At 43.7% G+C, this 20,188-nt stretch overlaps 1 protein-coding gene across 3 annotated transcripts in view; it reads right to left on the bottom strand.

The window, feature by feature from the left end:
• Positions 1 to 1,979: 1,979 nt before the first annotated feature.
• Positions 1,980 to 20,188, bottom strand: part of NLRX1 (NLR family member X1) — a 47,042-nt gene continuing 28,833 nt past the window's right edge. For all 3 annotated transcript variants that reach the window (XM_069947138.1, XM_069947140.1, XM_069947139.1), the window contains 5 exons: positions 17,927 to 18,543; positions 16,057 to 17,450; positions 15,528 to 15,614; positions 4,172 to 4,423; positions 1,980 to 3,492 (listed from right to left, as the gene is read on the bottom strand). In XM_069947138.1, the coding sequence (XP_069803239.1) occupies positions 3,186 to 3,492; positions 4,172 to 4,423; positions 15,528 to 15,614; positions 16,057 to 17,450; positions 17,927 to 18,543 (2,657 nt within the window). In that variant the 3' untranslated portion in view covers positions 1,980 to 3,185. The remainder of the gene's footprint in view (positions 3,493 to 4,171; positions 4,424 to 15,527; positions 15,615 to 16,056; positions 17,451 to 17,926; positions 18,544 to 20,188) is intronic.

The following is a 20,188-nucleotide window of genomic DNA, read 5'->3' as shown; positions in this document are numbered from 1 at the left end:
CAAAATAGAAAGTATCATGTTTTATTTTTGACAGGCCTTTGTGAGATTTTACATTCTTCAAGAGAAGTTTTACATATTTGTCTAAGAACATCAGATAATCCAGAGTATCCTTATGTCAGTTAAAGGAGAAGTCCGGCGAAAATTTTTATTAAAGTATTGTATTGTCCCCCAAAACCTATACAAATCACCAATATACACTTATTACGGGAAATGCTTATAAAGTGCTTTTTTTCCCTGCACTTACTACTGCATCAAGGCTTCACTTTCTGGATAAAATGGTGATGTGACGACCCGACCCCAGAGCTGTGCGGGCTGTGGCTGCTGGAGAGGATGATAGCAGGGGGACACTGAGCATCCCTCTGCCATCATCCTCTCCAGCAGCCAAAGCCCGCACAGCTCTGGGAGTCGGGTCGTGACATCACCATTTTATCCAGGAAGTGAAGCCTTGATGCAGTAGAAAGTGCAGGGAAAAAAGCACTTTATGTACATTTCCCGTAATAAGTGTAATTGGTGATCTGCATAACTTTTGGGTGGCAATACAATACTTTAATAAAAATTTTCGCCGCCGAAAGTTTTGATTTAAACACAATTTTAGAATAATATTTACAGGCTTCCTTCAACAATTTATGTATGTAAAAATTCAGTGCAATATAAATTGTGAAGCAGTCAAGAGCTATATATTTTTATCTTTATATGCAAACACAATAACAAATGATTCTTATAACCACTTAAGGTCAAAGCCTGAAATCGTCTTAAGGACCGGGCCAATTGTCACTTTCGCTTTTTCGTCTTTTTTCTCCTTGCCTTCTAAGACCCATAACTCTTTTATTTTACCATCTACAGGGCTACATGAGGTCTTGTTTTTTTCAGTAACAGGTGTACTTTGTAATGGCATCTTTCAATCTGCCATAAAATGAATGACTGAACCCCCAATATATCAAAAATTTTTGAGGGGTTCCATGTTTACGTAATGCACTTTACAGTAAAAAAAAAATTTCTTTATTCTATAGGTCGGTCTGAACACAGTGATATGCATGTTTTCTAGTTTTTTTTTTATTTTTTGCAAATAGGTATATTTAAAATGGCCCTATTGTGACCCTTATAGCGCTTTTATTTTTTCACCTACAGGTCGTATGGGGCATAATTTTTTGCGCCATGATCTCTAGTTTTTATTAGTAACATTTTTGATCGCTTTTATTAATTTTTTTAACGTATTGATCGCTTTTATAAATTTTTTTATACATAAAATGTAATTTAAAAAAATAAATTTTTTACCGCTTTTTGTTCACCGTACGGGAATAATATTGTTTTATTTTAATAGATCGGACAATTACGCATGCTACAGTATATTATATGTTAATTAACTTTATGATTTTTATGTGTAAAATGGGAAGGGGGGTGATTTTTACTTTTACTGGGGGAGGGGCTTTGGGACATTTTATAAATCTTTTATTGTTTTTTTTGTACACTTGTAAAAGTCCCCTAAGGGGAATATAAATTATTACAATCGCGGCAGCCCGCCATCAAGGGTGAGGGCCTGGCTGCAGATAGCAGCCAGTCCTCACCCGCTATGGGGCGAGCTCAGCTCCAGAGCCCGCTCCATATCCCAGTACCCCGGCGGGGCGTACATTTATATCATTTTGCGTCAAGGCCCAAGCTAGGGGGGCGTAAATGTATGCTCCATGTCATTAAGGGGTTAACGGCAGGGTTAAAGTGTCAAAGTGTCACTTATTATAACTTTCAATATCTAAATCAATAGTGATGTGAAATTACCTTTTCATTATTATTTTTTCTTTTAGATATCATGGAAAACAGGCACTTCCTATGTATAGATTCTTTTTTTTTTTTTTCAGAGTCTAAACACAGGAAGTCCCATGTTTCCCAGGTCATCTGTGCGCTCACAGAGAAGGCAGTCATATACACGCACTGGTCAGACTTCATGTGTTTAGTCTCTTTTTTTCTTTTTTTTTTTTTTTTTTTTAATCAACCAGCACTAGTCTAAAAAACTGCCTTTAGGAGACTGGACCTGGATTTCAGATAAGTATAGCTTTGTTTTACAGCAACTTACAGAACTAGTCATCTTTTGAGCTAAATGGTGTTGCAATTATATTTCGTCTAGGCAATCCTCTTTAGGGTGAACAATCTTAACTCAAGGCTAACACATTTTAGGCATAAATGGCAAACATACCATTATGGTTCCATTCACACAATATAGGCTGGACTATTAAAAAAAAGGATCAAAATCTCAACTGCAAGAATTAGACTGGGAACACACATTGCAAAAATGCAGCACATTATATTTTCTGCAGCAGAAAATCGTCCAAAGCCAGAAGTGCATCCAATAGGAAGGGGAAGAATACCACTTTTTTTTTATTGTATTTAAAACCACTTCTTGCTTTGGCTCATTTTCTGCTGAAGAAAATCTGCAGCCTTTCTGCAAGGTTTGGTCTTATTCAGTCTGTACAGGTTTTAAAAGTTTCTATCCACTGACAACTAAGAAAACTTTGAGGAAAGGAAATAAAAGTTAATTAAAACTTAAAAAAATGTAAGCTTAATTTACTTACTTTCCTAAAGCAATGGGATTTCATTTATGTATTGTACAAAATGTTACATGTAAAGTTTAAAAGCCCAAAAGATGACCTGTATAATAGAGAGACAAATGGTAATCCAGTAATAGAATTGGGCTGTATTAATTACGCAGCATCCATTCACGCCATTTAACTCACCAAGCTACCAGAATGACATGATATCATAAAATCCAGCTTCAAATGGCAGGCCTGCAAAAGACAATGCATCTTCTGCTCAGCTGATATTTCTAACTCTAGTAAGGAGAAAGGATCACAGTTCTGTACAATAAATGAACAGAAATATAGTACCTGTGACACATAGTGGTATAAAATGGAAAAAAAAAAGTGATTACTCTAGCTAAAATATAAAAGGTCTTAAGGCTTCATCTGTGAGAACACTAGGAAAAGGATACAAGTACAGTATAATAATAAAGGAGACATTTATTATTTATGTACAATGCAGCAGATCAATACAGTAGACAGAAAACCTATACTTGTCGCATATAGCAAGTAAAAAACACCTATAAATACAGTTAATAGTTAGCTGAATAATGATCCATTTTCCTCCAGCAAGACATACTGGAAAACAATTGAATTCTGGTTAAATTGTACAGCAGCTCATAACTTTCCTTGCTGAATACGGCTCAGCATAAGTTTGACCTCTGTCTCCACACGTAAAATACGCATTTTACGCCACACACTATTAGTCGTTGCCCGACTACTCTGCAGATCCCGCAACAGCAACGTGAGATGTGAGCTCATTCGGGCGTGATCCCAGCCCCCAGCATTAGCCTGAAGTTCTTGCAGGATCAGAGACCAATGACGTGATACATCTTTTCTATCTGAAAGGGATACAATAACTCTGACATCACCCAGAGACTGCAAGGCACGAAAACCACTGTCTGAAAGTTCGTTAAAGTACAAACTGCAAAAAAAAATAAAAAAAAATTTATATATAAATAAATATTAATTGAAAAATGTGACAACTAGTTACATTTTAACTATTTAAAGGGAATATGTCACTAGGTTTATGTTACCTTAAATAAGGGCAGCTTACACTTGTGACAGAAATGCTGAACAGATCGGTGCATTACTTGTATAATTCTGGTCAGTCGTTCTCCTAATATGCAGAAGAATAGGATTCTTGCCCCACCACTCCCCCTGCCCTCTAGCTGCTGATTGCCAGTAATCTCTTCATGTTGTGTATAGTCAGTCAACTGTCAATCAGCAGCTGGTGGGCAGAGTTTTCTGCTGTTCATGAATATCCAGGATTACTGGGCTCACGCTCATAATGGAAAGGACTACTTATTGTCCAAGATATTCAGAAGGATATATCTCTGGATCAGCTGCACTAGTCACTAGTTTATGCTACACTTAAATAGGACAGCATAAACCTACTGGCAGAGTCTCTTTAATGATGGTCAGGTAAGGTTCAATGATAAAGAAGTGGTTTCATCACTGGCACCCCTCCAATATGGCAGCCACCACAGTGATCAGATAACCACCAAAGATTTTGATTTTGCCATTGCCTGTAGTATTACAGATTATACAAACAAGCTTAGTTTCAGCAGTTTATAAAGGTTTCTTATGAAGATGGTACTTACTGAACTCTGCTAAGTGTTTGGTGACGTGACGCTTCTTCCCCAAGCCTGAGTGCAGCCTGGTCATGGATCCCATTGTATGCTAGATTTAATTCTTGGAGATGCTTATTTTTCCCAAGATTATCTATCAAGATTTCAGCTCCCTCATCTCCAAGATCAGTGCGTAGGAGAGACAGGTACTTTAATGAACTGTTACCAGCAAGTCCCTCTACAATTAACTGTGCTCCCTCTGGTGCCAAGGGATTATTACATAATCTAGGGGGAAAATGGGAGAATGTATAAACATTAGTACTTTCTACTGTATATAAAGCCAACTAAAAAAAACCAAAACCACCACTTTATGTTTTTACATATGTATGTAAACATTCAACAATGTGAACCCACACATACAAACCTCATGTATTGAGGTACAAAGTAAACTCCAGGTTGGTTTAATTTAGATATCTTTATAACAATCTGTAAATGAAGTCAGTCGACGCAATGTCTTGCACCTCTGTGCACAGTTTCACAGATTATATGAGGTGCCACCTGCATAGCTTGGTATGCTTTGCCTCTGTCAGGTGTAAGTGTAGAGCGTGCAAAAATGAAACATATATCCTTTATATATTTTTTAGCACAGTACAGTACAGCACAGTATGGGTAAAGTTTATTTTTATTTGCTTTAAAGCCTGATTTTCATCCAAATTAAAGGGGTTTCCCAGGGAAAACAGTGTGTACTGACTCCCCCTGCATTCAAACAATAAGAGAGCTCATACTTACCCTCTCTCCTGCCGTGACATCTCCTGGTCCCAGTTGTCCTGTTTTGCCAGCTTCGGATGATGTCCCTTTTCTTGCTCCGCCAATCACAGAGCTCAGTTGCATTACAACATTATTAGAAGTTGGCAAAATGGGAACACAGGGCCCAGAAGATTTCACAGCAGGAACAGTGGGGAAGCATGTGCTAAGTTATTATGTTTAAATGCATATGGGGCAGTACACAGTTTTATATTTTCCTAGAAAACCCATTTAACTTCACATGTTGCACAGACCAGTCCAAAATTAAGTTTGGTCCAGGTCTGAGGCCCCTTCTGACCATTAGTTATAGCCTGGCGAAATACGCAGCAGTGCACCTCACTTCCCAGCAGGCTGCCCATTGATGTGACTGACTGCAGGACAGTAATACAATAGCAGTGTTTAGCTCACCGTACGGCCAATATTACCCCATGAGGAGCTCGAACGTGTTTGCCTTTACAACAAACAATAAGGATTCTAGCACTCGCGGCTATGTCCCAATTTTTTTTATTGCCGCATCATATACTGTAAAAGCAGACTTCAAACAGATAACATTAAAGACATGTCACTTAATGACTAAGTTGAAGGGCCCTTTTACACTGAAAGATTATCTGACAGATTATCTGCCAAAGATTTGAAGCCAAAACCAGGAATGGATTTGAAAAGAGGAGAAATCTCAGGCTTTCCTTTATTACCTGCTCTCTGTTTATAGTCCATTCCTGGCTTTGGCTTCAAATCTTTGGCAGATAATCTGTCAGATAATCTTTCCGTGTAAAAGGGCCCTTAGACATGTGACTTAAAGGAGAAGTCCGGTGAAAATTATTTTTTTATATGTTATTACTGATGGAAAGTTATACAATTTTCTAATGTACATTAATTATGGGAAATGCTCCTATACTGCTTTTTCCCTTAATTTAGTGTACCAGGAAGTGTTAGAATTCTCTCAGAAGCAGTGACGTCACGACGAAAGGTGTAATTCCTATGGAGTGTCCAGCAGGGGGCGCACTATATATAGAAGTCAATGGTACTCATTGACTTCTATATATAGTGCGCCCCTGCTGGACACTCCATTGGAATTACAATGGATGTGTATGTAATGTAATATACAGTGTTTTTGATTGAATACATTTATGAAATACTTCGGGGAGCAAGTGTCCTTGCTCCCCAAAGTATTCCGTAAATGTAAGCAATCAGTACATCACAGTACCGAACGCCCGCCGCTGCCGCCGCTGTGGACTACTCAACTACTACTCTCCCCACCTGCTCATAGCATGTGCAGGTGATGGGAGAGTAGTAGCCGGGTTATATGGCTGAGATCGCCGACGCGATGCCGCGCAGGGGGAGCCGCTCATCACTGCAGCCATCATCCCCCTCCGCTCCCCCCTCCTGCTGCTTCCTTACTCTATGTGATAGCTGACTTCCTGCCCGGCCGCCGGCACGTGTGAACGGAGAGCGGCGGCCGGGCAGGAAGTCAGCTATCACATAGAGTAAGGAAGCAGCAGGAGGGGGATGATAGCTGCAGTGATGAGCGGCTCCCCCTGCGCGGCATCGCGTCGGCGATCTCAGCCATATAACCCGGCTACTACTCTCCCATCACCTGCACATGCTATGAGCAGGTGGGGAGAGTAGTAGTTGAGCAGTCCACAGCGGCGGCAGCGGCGGGCGTTCGGTACTGTGATGTACTGATTGCTTACATTTACGGAATACTTTGGGGAGCAAGGACACTTGCTCCCCGAAGTATTTCATAAATGTATTCAATCAAAAACACTGTATATTACATTACATACACATCCATTGTAATTCCAATGGAGTGTCCAGCAGGGGCGCACTATATATAGAAGTCTATGGTACTCATTGACTTCTATATATAGTGCGCCCCCTGCTGGACACTCCATAGGAATTACACCTTTTGTCGTGACGTCACTGCTTCTGAGAGAATTCTAACACTTCCTGGTACACTAAATTAAGGGAAAAAGCAGTATAGGAGCATTTCCCATAATTAATGTACATTAGAAAATTGTATAACTTTCCATCAGTAATAACATATAAAAAAATAATTTTCGCCGGACTTCTCCTTTAACCCCTTGCCTCCGCAGCCTGTTTTGGCCTTAATGACCAGGCTCATTTTTCAAAATCTGACCTGTCTCACTTTATGCTCTTATAGCTCAGTGATGCTTTAACGTATGCTAGCGATTCTGAGATTGTTTTTTTGTCACATATGGCACTTTATATTAGTGGCAAAATTTGGTCACTACTTTGTGTGTTTTTTGTGAAAAACATCAAAATATCATGAAAAATTTGAAAATTTTGCATTTTATGAACTTCTGAAATTCTCTGCTTCTAAAAAAGGAAGTCATAGCACATAAATTAGTTACTAAATCACATTACCAATATGTCCTCTTTATTCTGGCATAATTTGGGAAACATATTTTACTTTTTTAGGCTGTTATGGGGCTTAGAAATTTATTAGCAAATTATCACATTTTGTGAAAGTTTCCAAAACTGATTTTTTTTTAGGGACCAGTTCTTTTTTTAAGTTGATTTAGGAGGCTTGTATGCTGTAAAACCCCATAAGTGACCCCATTTTGGAAACTAGACACCTTAAAGAATTAATCTAGGGGTATAATGAGCATTTTAACCCTACAGGGGCTGGAGGAAAGTATTCACAATTAGGCCTTAAAGAAATCGAAAATTTTAATTTTCCAATAATATATATGTTTAGATTAAAGTTTCTCCTTTCCAAAAGGAACATGAGAGAATCTGCACCCCACAATTTGTAACACAGGTTCTCTTGAGTACAACGGTACCTCATATGTGGGCGTAAACCACTGTATGGGCACACAGCGGGGCTCAGAAGGGAAGGAGCGCCAATTAGCATTTTCAGTTCAGATTTTGCTGAAGAAGTTTCTGAGCGCCAGGTGCGTTTGTAGTGCCCCTGTAGTGTCCGCAGAAGAGAACCCCCCCATAAGTCACCCCATTTTGGAAAGTGCACCCCTCAAAGAATTCATCTTGGGGTGTGGTGACCATTTTGACCCCACAGGTATTAGAGGAAAGTATTTAAAATTAGACAGTAAAAATGAAAAACTCGAATTTTTCCAATAATATGTTCGTTTAGTTTAAAATTTCTCAATTTCACAAGGAACATGAGAGAATCCGCACCCCAAAATTTGTAACGCAGGTTCTCCTGAGTACAACGGTACCCCATATGGGGGCATAAACCACTGTATGGGCACACAGGAGGGCTCAGAAGGAAGGGAGCGCCAATTAGCATTTTCAGTTCAGATTTTGCTGAAGAAGTTTCTGAGCGCCAGGTGCGTTTGTAGTGCCCGCAGAAGAGAACCCCCCCATAAGTCACCCCATTTTGGAAAGTGCACCCCTCAAAGAATTCATCTTGGGGTGTGGTGACCATTTTGACCCCACAGGTATTAGAGGAAAGTATTCAAAATAAGACAGTAAAATTGAAAAACTTGAATTTTTCCAATAATATGTTTGTTTAGTTTGAAATTTCTCAATTTCACTAGGAACAGGGGAGAAGCTGCATGCCCAAATCTGTAACGCAGGTTCCCCTGAGTAGAACGGTACCCCATATGTGGGCATAAACCACTGTATGGGCACCCAGCCGGGCTCAGAAGGGAAGGAGCGCCAATTAGCATTTTCAGTGCAGATTTTTCCGAAGAAGTTTCTGAGCGCCAGGTGCGTTTTCTGAGCCCCTGTAGTGTCCGCAGAAGAGAACCCCCCCAAAAGTCACCCCATTTAGGAAAGTACACCCCTCAAAGAATTCATCTTGGGGTGCAGTGAGCGGTTTGACCGCACAGGTATTAGAGGAAAGTATTCAACATAAGACAGTAAAAATGAAAAACTCGAATTTTTCCAATATATGTTCGTTTAGTTTAAAATTTCTCAATTTCACGAGGAATGGGAGAAAAAATGTACCCCAAAATCTGTAACGCAGGTTCTCCTGAGTACAACGGTACCCCATATGTGGGCATAAACCACTGTATGGGCACACAGCAGGGCTCAGAAGGAAGGGAGCGCCAATTTGCTGGAGCAAAACCGCAGCTAGTAATGGTTATTAGAATAGCGCAGTTACTAAAATACAAAAAAAAATGAGATTACAGGTAATGTGGGGTGGTTACGGATAATCTGGGGTGGTTATGGGCAACCTGCGGTGGTCACGGGCAACCTGGGGTGGTTACGGATAATCTGCGGTGGTTACGGGCAACCTGAGGTGGTTACAGGTAATCTGGGGTGGTTACGGACAACGTGGGGTGGTTACGGGCAACGTGGGGTGGTTACGGATAAACTGAAGTGCTTATAGGTAATCTGGGATGGGAACCTGTAACGTGCGGTGGTCGGGGGCAACGTGCGGTGGTCGGGGGCAACGTGCGGTGGTCGGAGGCAACGTGCGGTGGTCGGGGGCAACGTGCGGTGGTCGGGGGCAACGTGAGGTGGTCGGGGGCAACGTGCGGTGGTCGGGGGCAACGTGCGGTGGTCGGGGGCAACGTGCGGTGGTCGGGGGCAACGTGCGGTGGTCGGGGGCAACGTGCGGTGGTCGGGGGCAACGTGCGGTGGTCGGGGGCAACGTGCGGTGGTCGGGGGCAACGTGCGGTGGTCGGGGGCAACGTGCGGTGGTCGGGGGCAACGTGCGGTGGTCGGGGGCAACGTGCGGTGGTCGGGGGCAACGTGCGGTGGTCGGGGGCAACGTGCGGTGGTCGGGGGCAACGTGCGGTGGTCGGGGGCAACGTGCGGTGGTCAGAGGCAACGTGCGGTGGTCAGAGGCAATCTGGGGGGAATTACATGTGATTAGGGGCAACCTGGGGGGGTTACAGACAATCTGCGGTGGTTACGGGCAACATGGGGTGGTTACAGACAATCTGCGGTGGTTACGGGCAACATGGGGTGGTTACAGACAATCTGCGGTGGTTACGGGCAACATGGGGTGGTTACAGACAATCTGGGGTGGTTACGGATAAACGGAAGTGCTTATAGGTAATCAGGGGTGGGTACATGTAATTTTGGGTGGTTACGGCAATCTGGAGGGGGTCACTGGCAACGTGTGTGAGTTAGAGGCAACGTGCAGTGGTTACAGGCAACGTGCGGTGGTTATGGGCAACGTGCGGTGGTTATGGGCAACGTGCGGTGGTTAGTGGCAACGTGCGGTGGTTACGGGCAACGTGCGGTGGTTAGTGGCAACGTGCGGTGGTTAGTGGCAACGTGCGGTGGTTAGTGGCAACGTGCGGTGGTTATGGGCAACGTGCGGTGGTTAGTGGCAACGTGCGGTGGTTAGTGGCAACGTGCGGTGGTTAGTGGCAACGTGCGGTGGTTACGGGCAACGTGCGGTGGTTACGGGCAACGTGCGGTGGTTACGGGCAACGTGCGGTGGTTACGGGCAACGTGCGGTGGTTAGTGGCAACGTGCGGTGGTTAGTGGCAACGTGCGGTGGTTATGGGCAATGTGCGGTGGTTATGGGCAATGTGCGGTGGTTATGGGCAATGTGCGGTGGTTATGGGCAACGTGCGGTGGTTATGGGCAATGTGCGGTGGTTATGGGCAATCTGGGAGTAAACTGCAATTATTACTATAATAAAAAGTGTGTGTTTTATTTTTTTGTATGTTTTTCACTTTTTGTACTTTATACATTAATTATCACTGTATTACTATGGTTACTGTGATATTTTCTATCACAGTAATCATAGTTCAGTGACAGAGACCAAATTGGTCTCTGTCACTTTAAATTTTCAGAGCTAACTGCTTCTGGAGCGCATGCGCACTTCAGAATCAGCCTGGACGTCGAGGAGGACGGAGCTCCGTGGATCAGGTAACGTATGTGGGGAAGGGGGGGTGACTGGGGGACGGGGGTGACTGGGGGGGTGGGGGGCGACTTGGGGGGGGGCACGGTGACACTTTTTATCCCCTGTCACCAATGATTTATGGTGACAGGGGATAAAAAGTGCCGGCAGCACTGGGAACAGGCGATCGGCGGTATATAGTATATACCGCCGATCGCCTGCTCCGGGACCACACGGGGGGGTCCCCGATCACTGCCCCATGCTCTCCGCTACCTCCGGTGGCGGAGAGCATGGGGCTTTGATCATTATTTTATATCCATCCCTGCGAACAAACATCGCAGGGATGGGGGCGGCCATCTTGGATCTGATGGCCGCCCGGGTACGGGGATCTGGGGTCTGATCGGGGGGCTGATCTGGGGTCTGAGGGGACATTTTTCATCTCCCCCCACCGTGGATTCACGGTGGGGGGAGATGAAAGCTATCGGCGGCGCCGGTAATGCCCGGTACCGGCGGATCGCCGCTAAAGAGGTAGTAGCGGCGATCCGCCGGTATCGGAGGACGAGGGGAGGTGGGCCGGGGGACACACTGTTAGTGGCGGTGGGGGGAGGCAGCGTTCTGCAGCCTCCCCCCGCCGCCCGATCGGCGGGGGACACTGAATCTCCCCATAGACGCTGCGGTCGCATTGACCGCGGCGTTTATGGGGTTAACTGCCCGGGGGGGAGCGGGGCTCCCCTCCGGGCAGTGGCAGCAGGAGGATGCTGTGTGACACAGCCTCCTCCTGCTGCCCGATCTCACCCAGGGACAGAGGGGGAAGGCAGGGAAAGCATGACGTCCAGGGACGTCATGATGCATTCTGCCACTGCTTTTCATGACGTCCCTGGACGTCATATTGGGGGAAGGGGTTAATGACTGTGATCAAGATCACCTGAATTGAAATGCATCAGTCCCTCGTTAAAGTCTGTTTTCATGGGATGCAGCAATAAATAAATTCGGACATAGCTGCGAGTCATGGCATGTCTATCTCGGTAGCCTTTTTCCTGCAATCAGTTAGAACATGCAGCCAACCAGTGAATGAAGGGCACAACTAACAGTTAGGGTCTTAGTGTGGAGACACACACCAACTAATTCTATATTCGAAAATCAATCTGAAATTTCTGTGCAATATGCCAAAAATTTATTTATATTACAGTGACCCTTTATTAGAATAGTCTTATATAGTATTGTGTTATAAAACTTATAATTTAAAGTGAATGTTTCATCGCTTTTTTGTTTTTAACACGAATAAACCGCCGTCAGTTCCCACACATGGCGTCGCTCTATTACTGAGCACCAGCCAGGCATGGAGCACTGGAGACGGTCTGGCCAGCCCCCAGTGTGACAAAACCCTCTCCCCTCTGTGACGCGGCTCCATTAGAATCAATGGCAGTGACAATATATACAGTAATTGTACAGCAAGAACATGTATACAGTATATACAGTAATTGTACAGCAAGAACATGTCTATCGTATTTATGTAGTTTCTTTATGCTGCCCTTAGGACCTATTACACAATACAATTATCAGCATATCTACCCTTGCCATTCTGATCTTCTACCATCCTTATCATATGAATATATGATCTACACATATAATAGGGACAGCCTCTTTCTCCTTTTCCGGCATTGGGGAAGCCTGTACCAGGGGGATCTCATAATATTTAGGCAGGGCATAAAAGGCACAACAGTTTTAGATCTACACCCACACCACCCTACAAGAGTTGTTGTACAATATTTAGTCTTGACACTGTATATATTGTCACTGCCTTGATTTTTGTGTACTCTCTTTAGGTACATTATTTTCGCGTATCTCTGTTATACAGTTTATTTGTTTTGTCTAGCTATGGAATAAGCCAGAACTGTAAACACCCAACCTTTTTACTTACCACAGGCCATGACATAACAATAACTTTACTGAATTAAACTTAAAAACTCTCTAAACACTCTCTTTGATATTGTGGCATCCTTATACCTATATAATAGCCCTTGTTTAGGATAACATGAGGCACTGTGCAATTTACCTTTTTGTGCAATTTAGGGTTATTCCTATTTGATAGCATTTATTTTTGTGATAAACTATCCGCACTTTATTACATCTGTGTGTAGTATACCAGAGCGTAATCCTTGTGGCTGGGCTGAGGATGGCACCTGTCCACAAGTGTTTTATTGTGTATCCTAGGAGTTAATATGTTTTATGTTAAACTGTTATGTGTATTTCTCTGTACCAATGTAACTGGCAGGCAGAGAATGGGTTACATGCTTTTCACTGCACACCACACACAAAACAGCGACACCTACTGTCCTTAGTGGGAACTGCTCTAGGTAGTGTTGTAAGCTTAGAAAGTGCTAGCAAGTGGGTGGGGTATGCAAATGGGCCCCCATAAAAGGTTGGCAGTTGCAGTGTTTAGCTGAGACAAGTGACTAGCTGCTGAGGGAACAACATCACCTCATGAAAGGCCATCACCACAGAGCAAAGCTGCAGAGGAAAAAAAAGAGAGATTACCAACAGAGCAGCCAAAGAAAAACAGCTGGAGGTGAGAGGAAAAGAGAGACTTTGAGAGACAGTTTGTCAGGTGCACCCTCAGGAAAGGGCCCGCACACTAATAGTTAGTGGGAATCCTAAAGACCGACACCCTAAGTGAACGGACTTGGCTGTAAAAGGCAGCAGAGTTAACGCAGGCCTCTGCACCCATCTTCCTTAATTCGGGGGGTAAGATTTACTAGGACCCCTGGATACCTCTGGAACCCGAAAGTTGTGGCCTAGGGCCCGGCCCAGTAACCTAAGCAGGAAGCTCCCTAGCTGACAGGGAGGGAAAGACAGACGCAAGCACCATTGGGGAAGAGGTCCACAGGATCACAGTGCCCACCAGCGTCCCACACGTACTGACAGACCAGGATCTGAGGCAGATCGTCTCTCCACACACCACCAGACTCTCCACAAGCGCAGTAACCCAGGCAAGGCCGCCAGTATCACATGCTGTATGCCAAAAGACTGTGAAAACACCTGCAAGTCTATCAGTAAAGGAGTTACTTGTCTCCCTGTTGTCCTGGTTATCTGCACCACACCCCCATCAAGGGCCATTGTACCGGACAGCAGTATTTGGGGTTGGCCCCGGGGGAACTATAGGTCCACACCATTGACCACCTTACACACAGGTGCAGCCCCCCTACAGGAACCTCTGCAGTAGCCCACAGAAGAGAGAGAGAGAACTCAGGGAAGCGCCAGAGGGTCCCCCTGTACCTGCAGAAGCCCTTGTGCCCACCTGTGACTGTGACAAGATCCAGCTATCCTGCAGGTATAGCACCCTCACTCTGCAGCCCTCGGTGCGTCTCCTCACTGAGGAGCTCAGCGCCACACTCAGGAGAGACTACTACCACCATCATCCTCTCCTTATTCCCCTCACTCTCTTCCAAGTACCCCGGCTCGCTGCATGTGTACTATCCCAGGGGTTTTTAACAGTAGCCTGGTCTAATAAAGCTAGCACAAAGTGGTGATTGCTTTATTGTGGGATGAATTCTTTATAGATGTATACAAAATAAACTTTAATATTCACTAATAAAACTACTGCATTGAGAGAAATGCAATGAGAGCTACCACGCCTTGAGGGGCATGTAAACATTACAAGCATGTAAGTACATACATGAAGCCCCCTATCAAGGTCACGTAGACTATTGATCCAAAAGATCTAGTGCTGTATATGTGCAATGCCACATACATTAGCAATAACCACTTGGATCAGACACATGTCCACTCCGTATCATTATTTATATGGGGTAGGGCCACATATAAGCTGAACTGTGCCTTCAACACCAAGAGCTCTCATTATACAAGGAGAAATTATTATTTTATTTTTTATAAAAATAACAAATGCTAACAAGAATAGAGTATTCCATTTGAAGAGGTAGTTCACAAAAAAAATCTTTTAAATCAACTGGTGCCAGAGATTTGTAATCTACTTCTATTAAAAAATCTCAAATCTTCCAGTACTTATCAGCAGCTGTATGTCCTGCATAAAGTGGTATTATTTCCAGTCTGGAGAGGAGGAGAGGTTTTCTATAGAGATTTTCTACTGCCCTGGACAGTTCATGAAACAAAATATAAGACAGCGCTCCATAGCGTAATTCAGACAGGGCTAAATTGGTAAAAGTAAGCACATAGAACTCTCACCTGAGTAGGTTGTGCTGATTTAAGGCACAACTCTTACTGATAGCATGTGAATGAACTGCAGCCACTCCCGACTAATCCCCACAGGGATTAAAGACAGTCAGTATCCTCCTCCACTCCAAGGCGGGTAAAACAGGCGCAGGTCCAAGAGGTAATAGTGATATAAAATATCATAAAATGTATTAAAAGAATTATGCCAGCGACACAACGCGTTTCGAGACCGGTCCGGTCTCTTTATCAAGACACTTGATAAAGAGACCGGACCGGTCTTGAAACGTGTTATGTCGCTGGCGTAATTCTTTTAATAAATTTTATGATATTTTATATCACTATTACCTCTTCGACCTGCGCCTGTTTTACCTGCCTTGGAGTGGAGGAGGATACTGACTGGACAGTTCATGTCACAGACAGAGGTGGCAGGGGAGAGCACTGTGTCAGATTGAAAAGAATACAACACTTCCTGCAGAACATACAGCAGCTGATAAGTACAGGAAAACTTGAGACTTTTTAATAGAAGTAAATGACAAATCTTTGCCACTTACTGGGACCAGTTGATCGGAAAAAAAAATTGTTGGGGTGAACTACTTAAGATTTGCTTACCTTAAGCTGCTAATTGCACAGTCTGGGTGTAACAGGAGGTCTTTAATTTCTTTGCAGGAGTCAGGACCTAGTGAGTTCATATGCAAACTGAAAACAATAAGGTCACATGGTGAGTAAAATAACTAATACCGCTTTCTTTACAAACAAACAAAACATTTGTCGACTTTGTATTTAGCCATAATTTGGACAGCTAGGCCCTAGACCAACGCTTTCAATCTTTTTCAACAAAGGCTTTTTCATGAGACATATGCAGCCAGAGTAAGGCTTGTACAAGATATAGTCAATTCTATCAAAACTGCCCCCCAGCTGAACCTGACAACTAAGGAGGTTACAAGTAAGGCCTACCCCACAGTGTGAGTGCACAGCAACCTTATAGTCAATATCACTACATAGAAGGCCCTGGAGTAGAGGAAAGCACCAGTGGATTCAGAAATTATGGTCCAATATCTACCATATTCTCTTTTGTAAAACATGTACTACCCCCACCCCAGCCACATGGAATACAACCCCCCTTTCCATTGGTCCTCACTTTACATTCTCGCATCTTCTGAGCACAGGTGCCAAAGTATGAAGGGCATCAGGATCTAGGTGACAGGAGCTGAGGTTGGCGTCTGTAAGTAATTTTCCTGCACCTCCGATTACAGTGGCAACAACATTACATTTAAGCGGTGTCATGCGCACAGTTGAGAGATCCAGATCTCGAAGTGAATTTACAAGTCCTGTTGAGAAAGCTTGATTCTGAAACTCATACAGAAAGAAGAGAAAGTCCATTAGCTCAGATGGTGGCAATCTGCGAAGGCTGCACCGCAACAGATGTTTCTTGAGAGCACGGGTGATTTTTAAAGCATCCATGTTCATAATGGTGCAGCCTAGCTGGTTAAGCATAGACCTATTCTGACGGGACAGAAGCCCTGCCATAAAAATGGGAAATAATTCAAAAGCTTCTTGTCTTCCATAATTGTCCTCTTCCGCTGGCTGTAATGGCCCCTCCACACCCAGGATGCTAGAGTTTATTTGGTCTAAAACGTCATCATTATAGGCATCTTCCTCTCGAAACATTTCTGCAGTCATTGTTTGTGCTATGTTTTCACGACTCTGTCCACTAACTCTACCATAAAGACGTGGTACTACACGTAAAAGATTAAAAAGTGTGAAGATGCGCAGCGGAAGGAATTTAGACAACACGTTAACAACAGCGACCACGTCTTCTCCAGCTTTGCTGATGACCTCTGAGAGTTCTTTCCCCAACCTTTGCAAAGCGGTCTTATTTTCTCCCAACACTACATATAGTGCAGCTAAATATTCCTGCATAGCAGGTATCGTAAAGACAAAGAGTTTCTCTTGGCCTGGCTGGACAGAGGGAGTGAGAAAAAAACGAAACGCATCAGCTCGGAAAACGGTAAGAAGGTTGAGCTCTTCCTCACTGTTCATTTGTACATGAAAACACTTTATGATATCAGCTTCAGTGAATTTGGTACGTCGAGAATTGCAGCCTTCATATGCCAGTTTGCCTACAGTGCGTGCCACATAGAGCATCAATGAAATTTTAGAAGGATGTGTTATGTCTAATACTTCACCGGCAAAATTTAATCGTAAAAAGGTAGTGTAAATGCCAGTCAGTGTCATAGGAGAGTCATCAGGCTTTGTATAGTACAGCAAGTGTAATGTAGCACAAGTCAGCCAACAATAAGAAGGCAGGAAACAAGCAGCTGACAACTGGCTGTGGTGTTCCAGGTTGCGGCTTAACATTTCTGCCAAGTTCTCAGTTTCGCGAGGATCTGCATCTCTGTGTCCCAGACGTAATTGGAAGTACATCTTTTGTAGCTCCATGTCTGAAAAGCCACAGATCTCGGCATACCGACTTACATACTTCCCTGGAATTCGCGTTACTGCAGAGGGACGAGTAGTCACCAACACACTTGCCTGAAAAACAAAGAAAAGTGCATATACATCAGCTGCATTTCTTTTAAAGTTTTTTGGTACAAAACTTACATAACATGTTTTATTAGATCTACTAGGGTTAGTTTCTGGAGTTTAGAGAATCTACAGTGAAATTTGCAGAACCCAAATCTAATAAATTGGACTTGGAATGATTTTTCCAATATTCTGATCCCCCCAGAGAACTATGGAATGTCTTATTCCAGACTTTTCTAGGGAATTTGCTTCAGTGTTAATGTGTCTTATTTACATTGTTCCAGGCATTTTTTCCTCTTGTTAGGCACACAGCTAGGTCTGAAAGAAGACTAAGCCCATTTATATTCAATTGTAAGGTACTTTTGTTTTTTATTCTGAGTTTTATTAAATTTTCCAAATAAAGAAATTCAGTTGTAAGTTAATTTCCATTAAAGTTACAAACAAATACAAATATACAAAAACGAGATGATCTATAATACGCTCACCTCTGGAAGCAGGTATCCTCTCAAAAGATTCACAAGGATGGCTGCTGGTGGCATTGCTTCATTTGGGTCACTACATAATTCGGTATTGGCCATCCTAAAATCTAGATTCATCCACTCTAAGCTGTTAAGTATGAAGAGCACACCAGAGAAATTGTGAAGCGTGGGTAACACTTCTCGCAGATGAAGATACTTCTTGTTAATGAGTCGGGTAAGTGAAATTGGACTGGTAACTTGGGACAGGTCTTCACAAGAAAGGGGAATGATCAGCTGAAACTCACTCTTACGTCCATGGCACCAATCTAGTACAAGTTTTCGGATAAGTGTGCTTTTCCCAGTACCAACTGTGCCATAAAGGACCACATTTCGAACAGGTTCTCCAGCTGAGTTTGGTTGGAACAGCTGAGACACAGACATAGTCTGAGAACATAATGGGCTCTCCAGTTGAGCCTGCAAAGTTAGTTCAGATTGTGGACGCAGAATATCTTCAGGAGAACTCTCACGGATAACAGGATCAACATGAATGGAGTCTAGGGCAAAAGAAGGACCAAAATGCCTTTCTTCAGTAGGCAAACAACTAAACCAAGCTGACAGACGCTGGCGATGCAGCTGAATTGAATCTAAAAAAAAAAAAAATGGAAGTGTAAGAATATGCAAATATATTTAAATATATAAAATAAAAAAGTTTACATAGTAAAAGGGATATGTGCCCATATCAGATATATGCTCCTGCACCTACGTTGGCATTAAATAGTAAGAGTAGTAAATTAAGGAAGGTTCTCTTTACAAGACATATTGAAAGTACCACTGTATGCCTGAACACATAAATTAATGAGCCATAACATTAAAACCACTAAAAGGTCAAGTGGCTGACATTACTTATCTTATGACAAAAGAATTTGTCAATAGGTCAGGCATCTAAAACATCAGTTCTTGTCTGGTGGTCTACAACCGATCAGGAGAATGAGCCAGAAGAAATCTGTGCTTAGAGTGTTCTCATTCTGCTCTGTCATGTCACCAAGAAGGCTGCAAAATTTTAGTCTATAAGGTTATCTTGCTCACATAGATACAGAGCTGGAGAGAGAGGCATGTGGTCGCAGTTCTAAAGACTGGTCATAGTGTGAAAACCAGACCGTGACCGATATATACTTTTCACACGTCAAAAGTATTTTTGGTGACTGACACTTTTTTAGGATAGCCTCCTAAGGACCTTATTAGAGGTAAGCGAGTGCTGATCTCCTAGACTCCTAGATCGGGGCTCGTGTACAGAGCCTATTATATAGCTTGATTATAGTGTGGCAAGGGCTGCATGGACAATGATGTCAGTGCAGCCCTCGCTTTTCATAGAAAATAATAACGTTTAACTTACTTTTCCACGCTCCCCGGTGTCCTCCTGCCTGTTTCTTGCTGACCAGAGCCATCTCTGAAGCTGCTAAACGCTTCAGAGACAGGTGTAGAAGCTTCAGTGGCTGCTCCAGTCTGTGGGGAACAGGAAGGACAACACCAGGGAGCATGGACAGGTAAGCGTGGACAGCGTGGAATCGGCTTGATTGGGCTGATAATCGCCCTGTGTAATAGCACCCTAAGTCTGCCCAAGAATCAATCCAGTCAAAACGCTCAAGATGACCCCTGTCCACTGACAGGTATGGGTGCATTACCAGGGGCAGAGAAAGCACTAGGATGCCTAAGTAGACTAAAATTTTTAAAGGGGTAGTGCGGCGGTAAAGAATTATTCACAGAATAACACACATTACAAAGTTATACAACTTTGTAATGTATGTTATGTCTGTGAATGGCCCCTTTCCCCGTGTCCCACCACCCCCACTTGTGTACCCGGAAGTGTGGTGTGCTATACATTACCTGTCAGGTGCCGACCCCCGTCTCCGATCTTCAGTCAGTGACGTCTTCTTCGGCCGTCCGGCGAACAGCTCCGACTGTTCCGAATGCCGGCCGCCCTCTGCAGCATCATCCAATGCTCAGCTGCGATCGGCTGAGCATAACTGCTCAGCCAATCGCGCCTGAGCACAGTTGTGACGCGGCGGAGGGGAGACGGGCGGCAGCGACTCGACCGTCCGTCCAAAGATGACGTTTGGCACAAAATGGCGGACGGCCCTCGACGCGGATCAGGTAATGTATAATGCACCACACACTTCCGGATATACGGGCAGGGGTGGTGGGACACAGGGAAGGGGGCTATTCACAGACATAATTTGTAATGTGTGTTATTCTGTGAATAATTTTTTAGCGCCGCACTACCCCTTTAAG

The sequence above is a fragment of the Dendropsophus ebraccatus genome, chromosome 12 (genome assembly GCF_027789765.1).
Source record: "Dendropsophus ebraccatus isolate aDenEbr1 chromosome 12, aDenEbr1.pat, whole genome shotgun sequence".
Taxonomy (NCBI): domain Eukaryota; kingdom Metazoa; phylum Chordata; class Amphibia; order Anura; family Hylidae; genus Dendropsophus; species Dendropsophus ebraccatus.
Note: the sequence above shows the minus strand (reverse complement) of the source record. Positions and strands in the feature narration are given on the sequence as shown.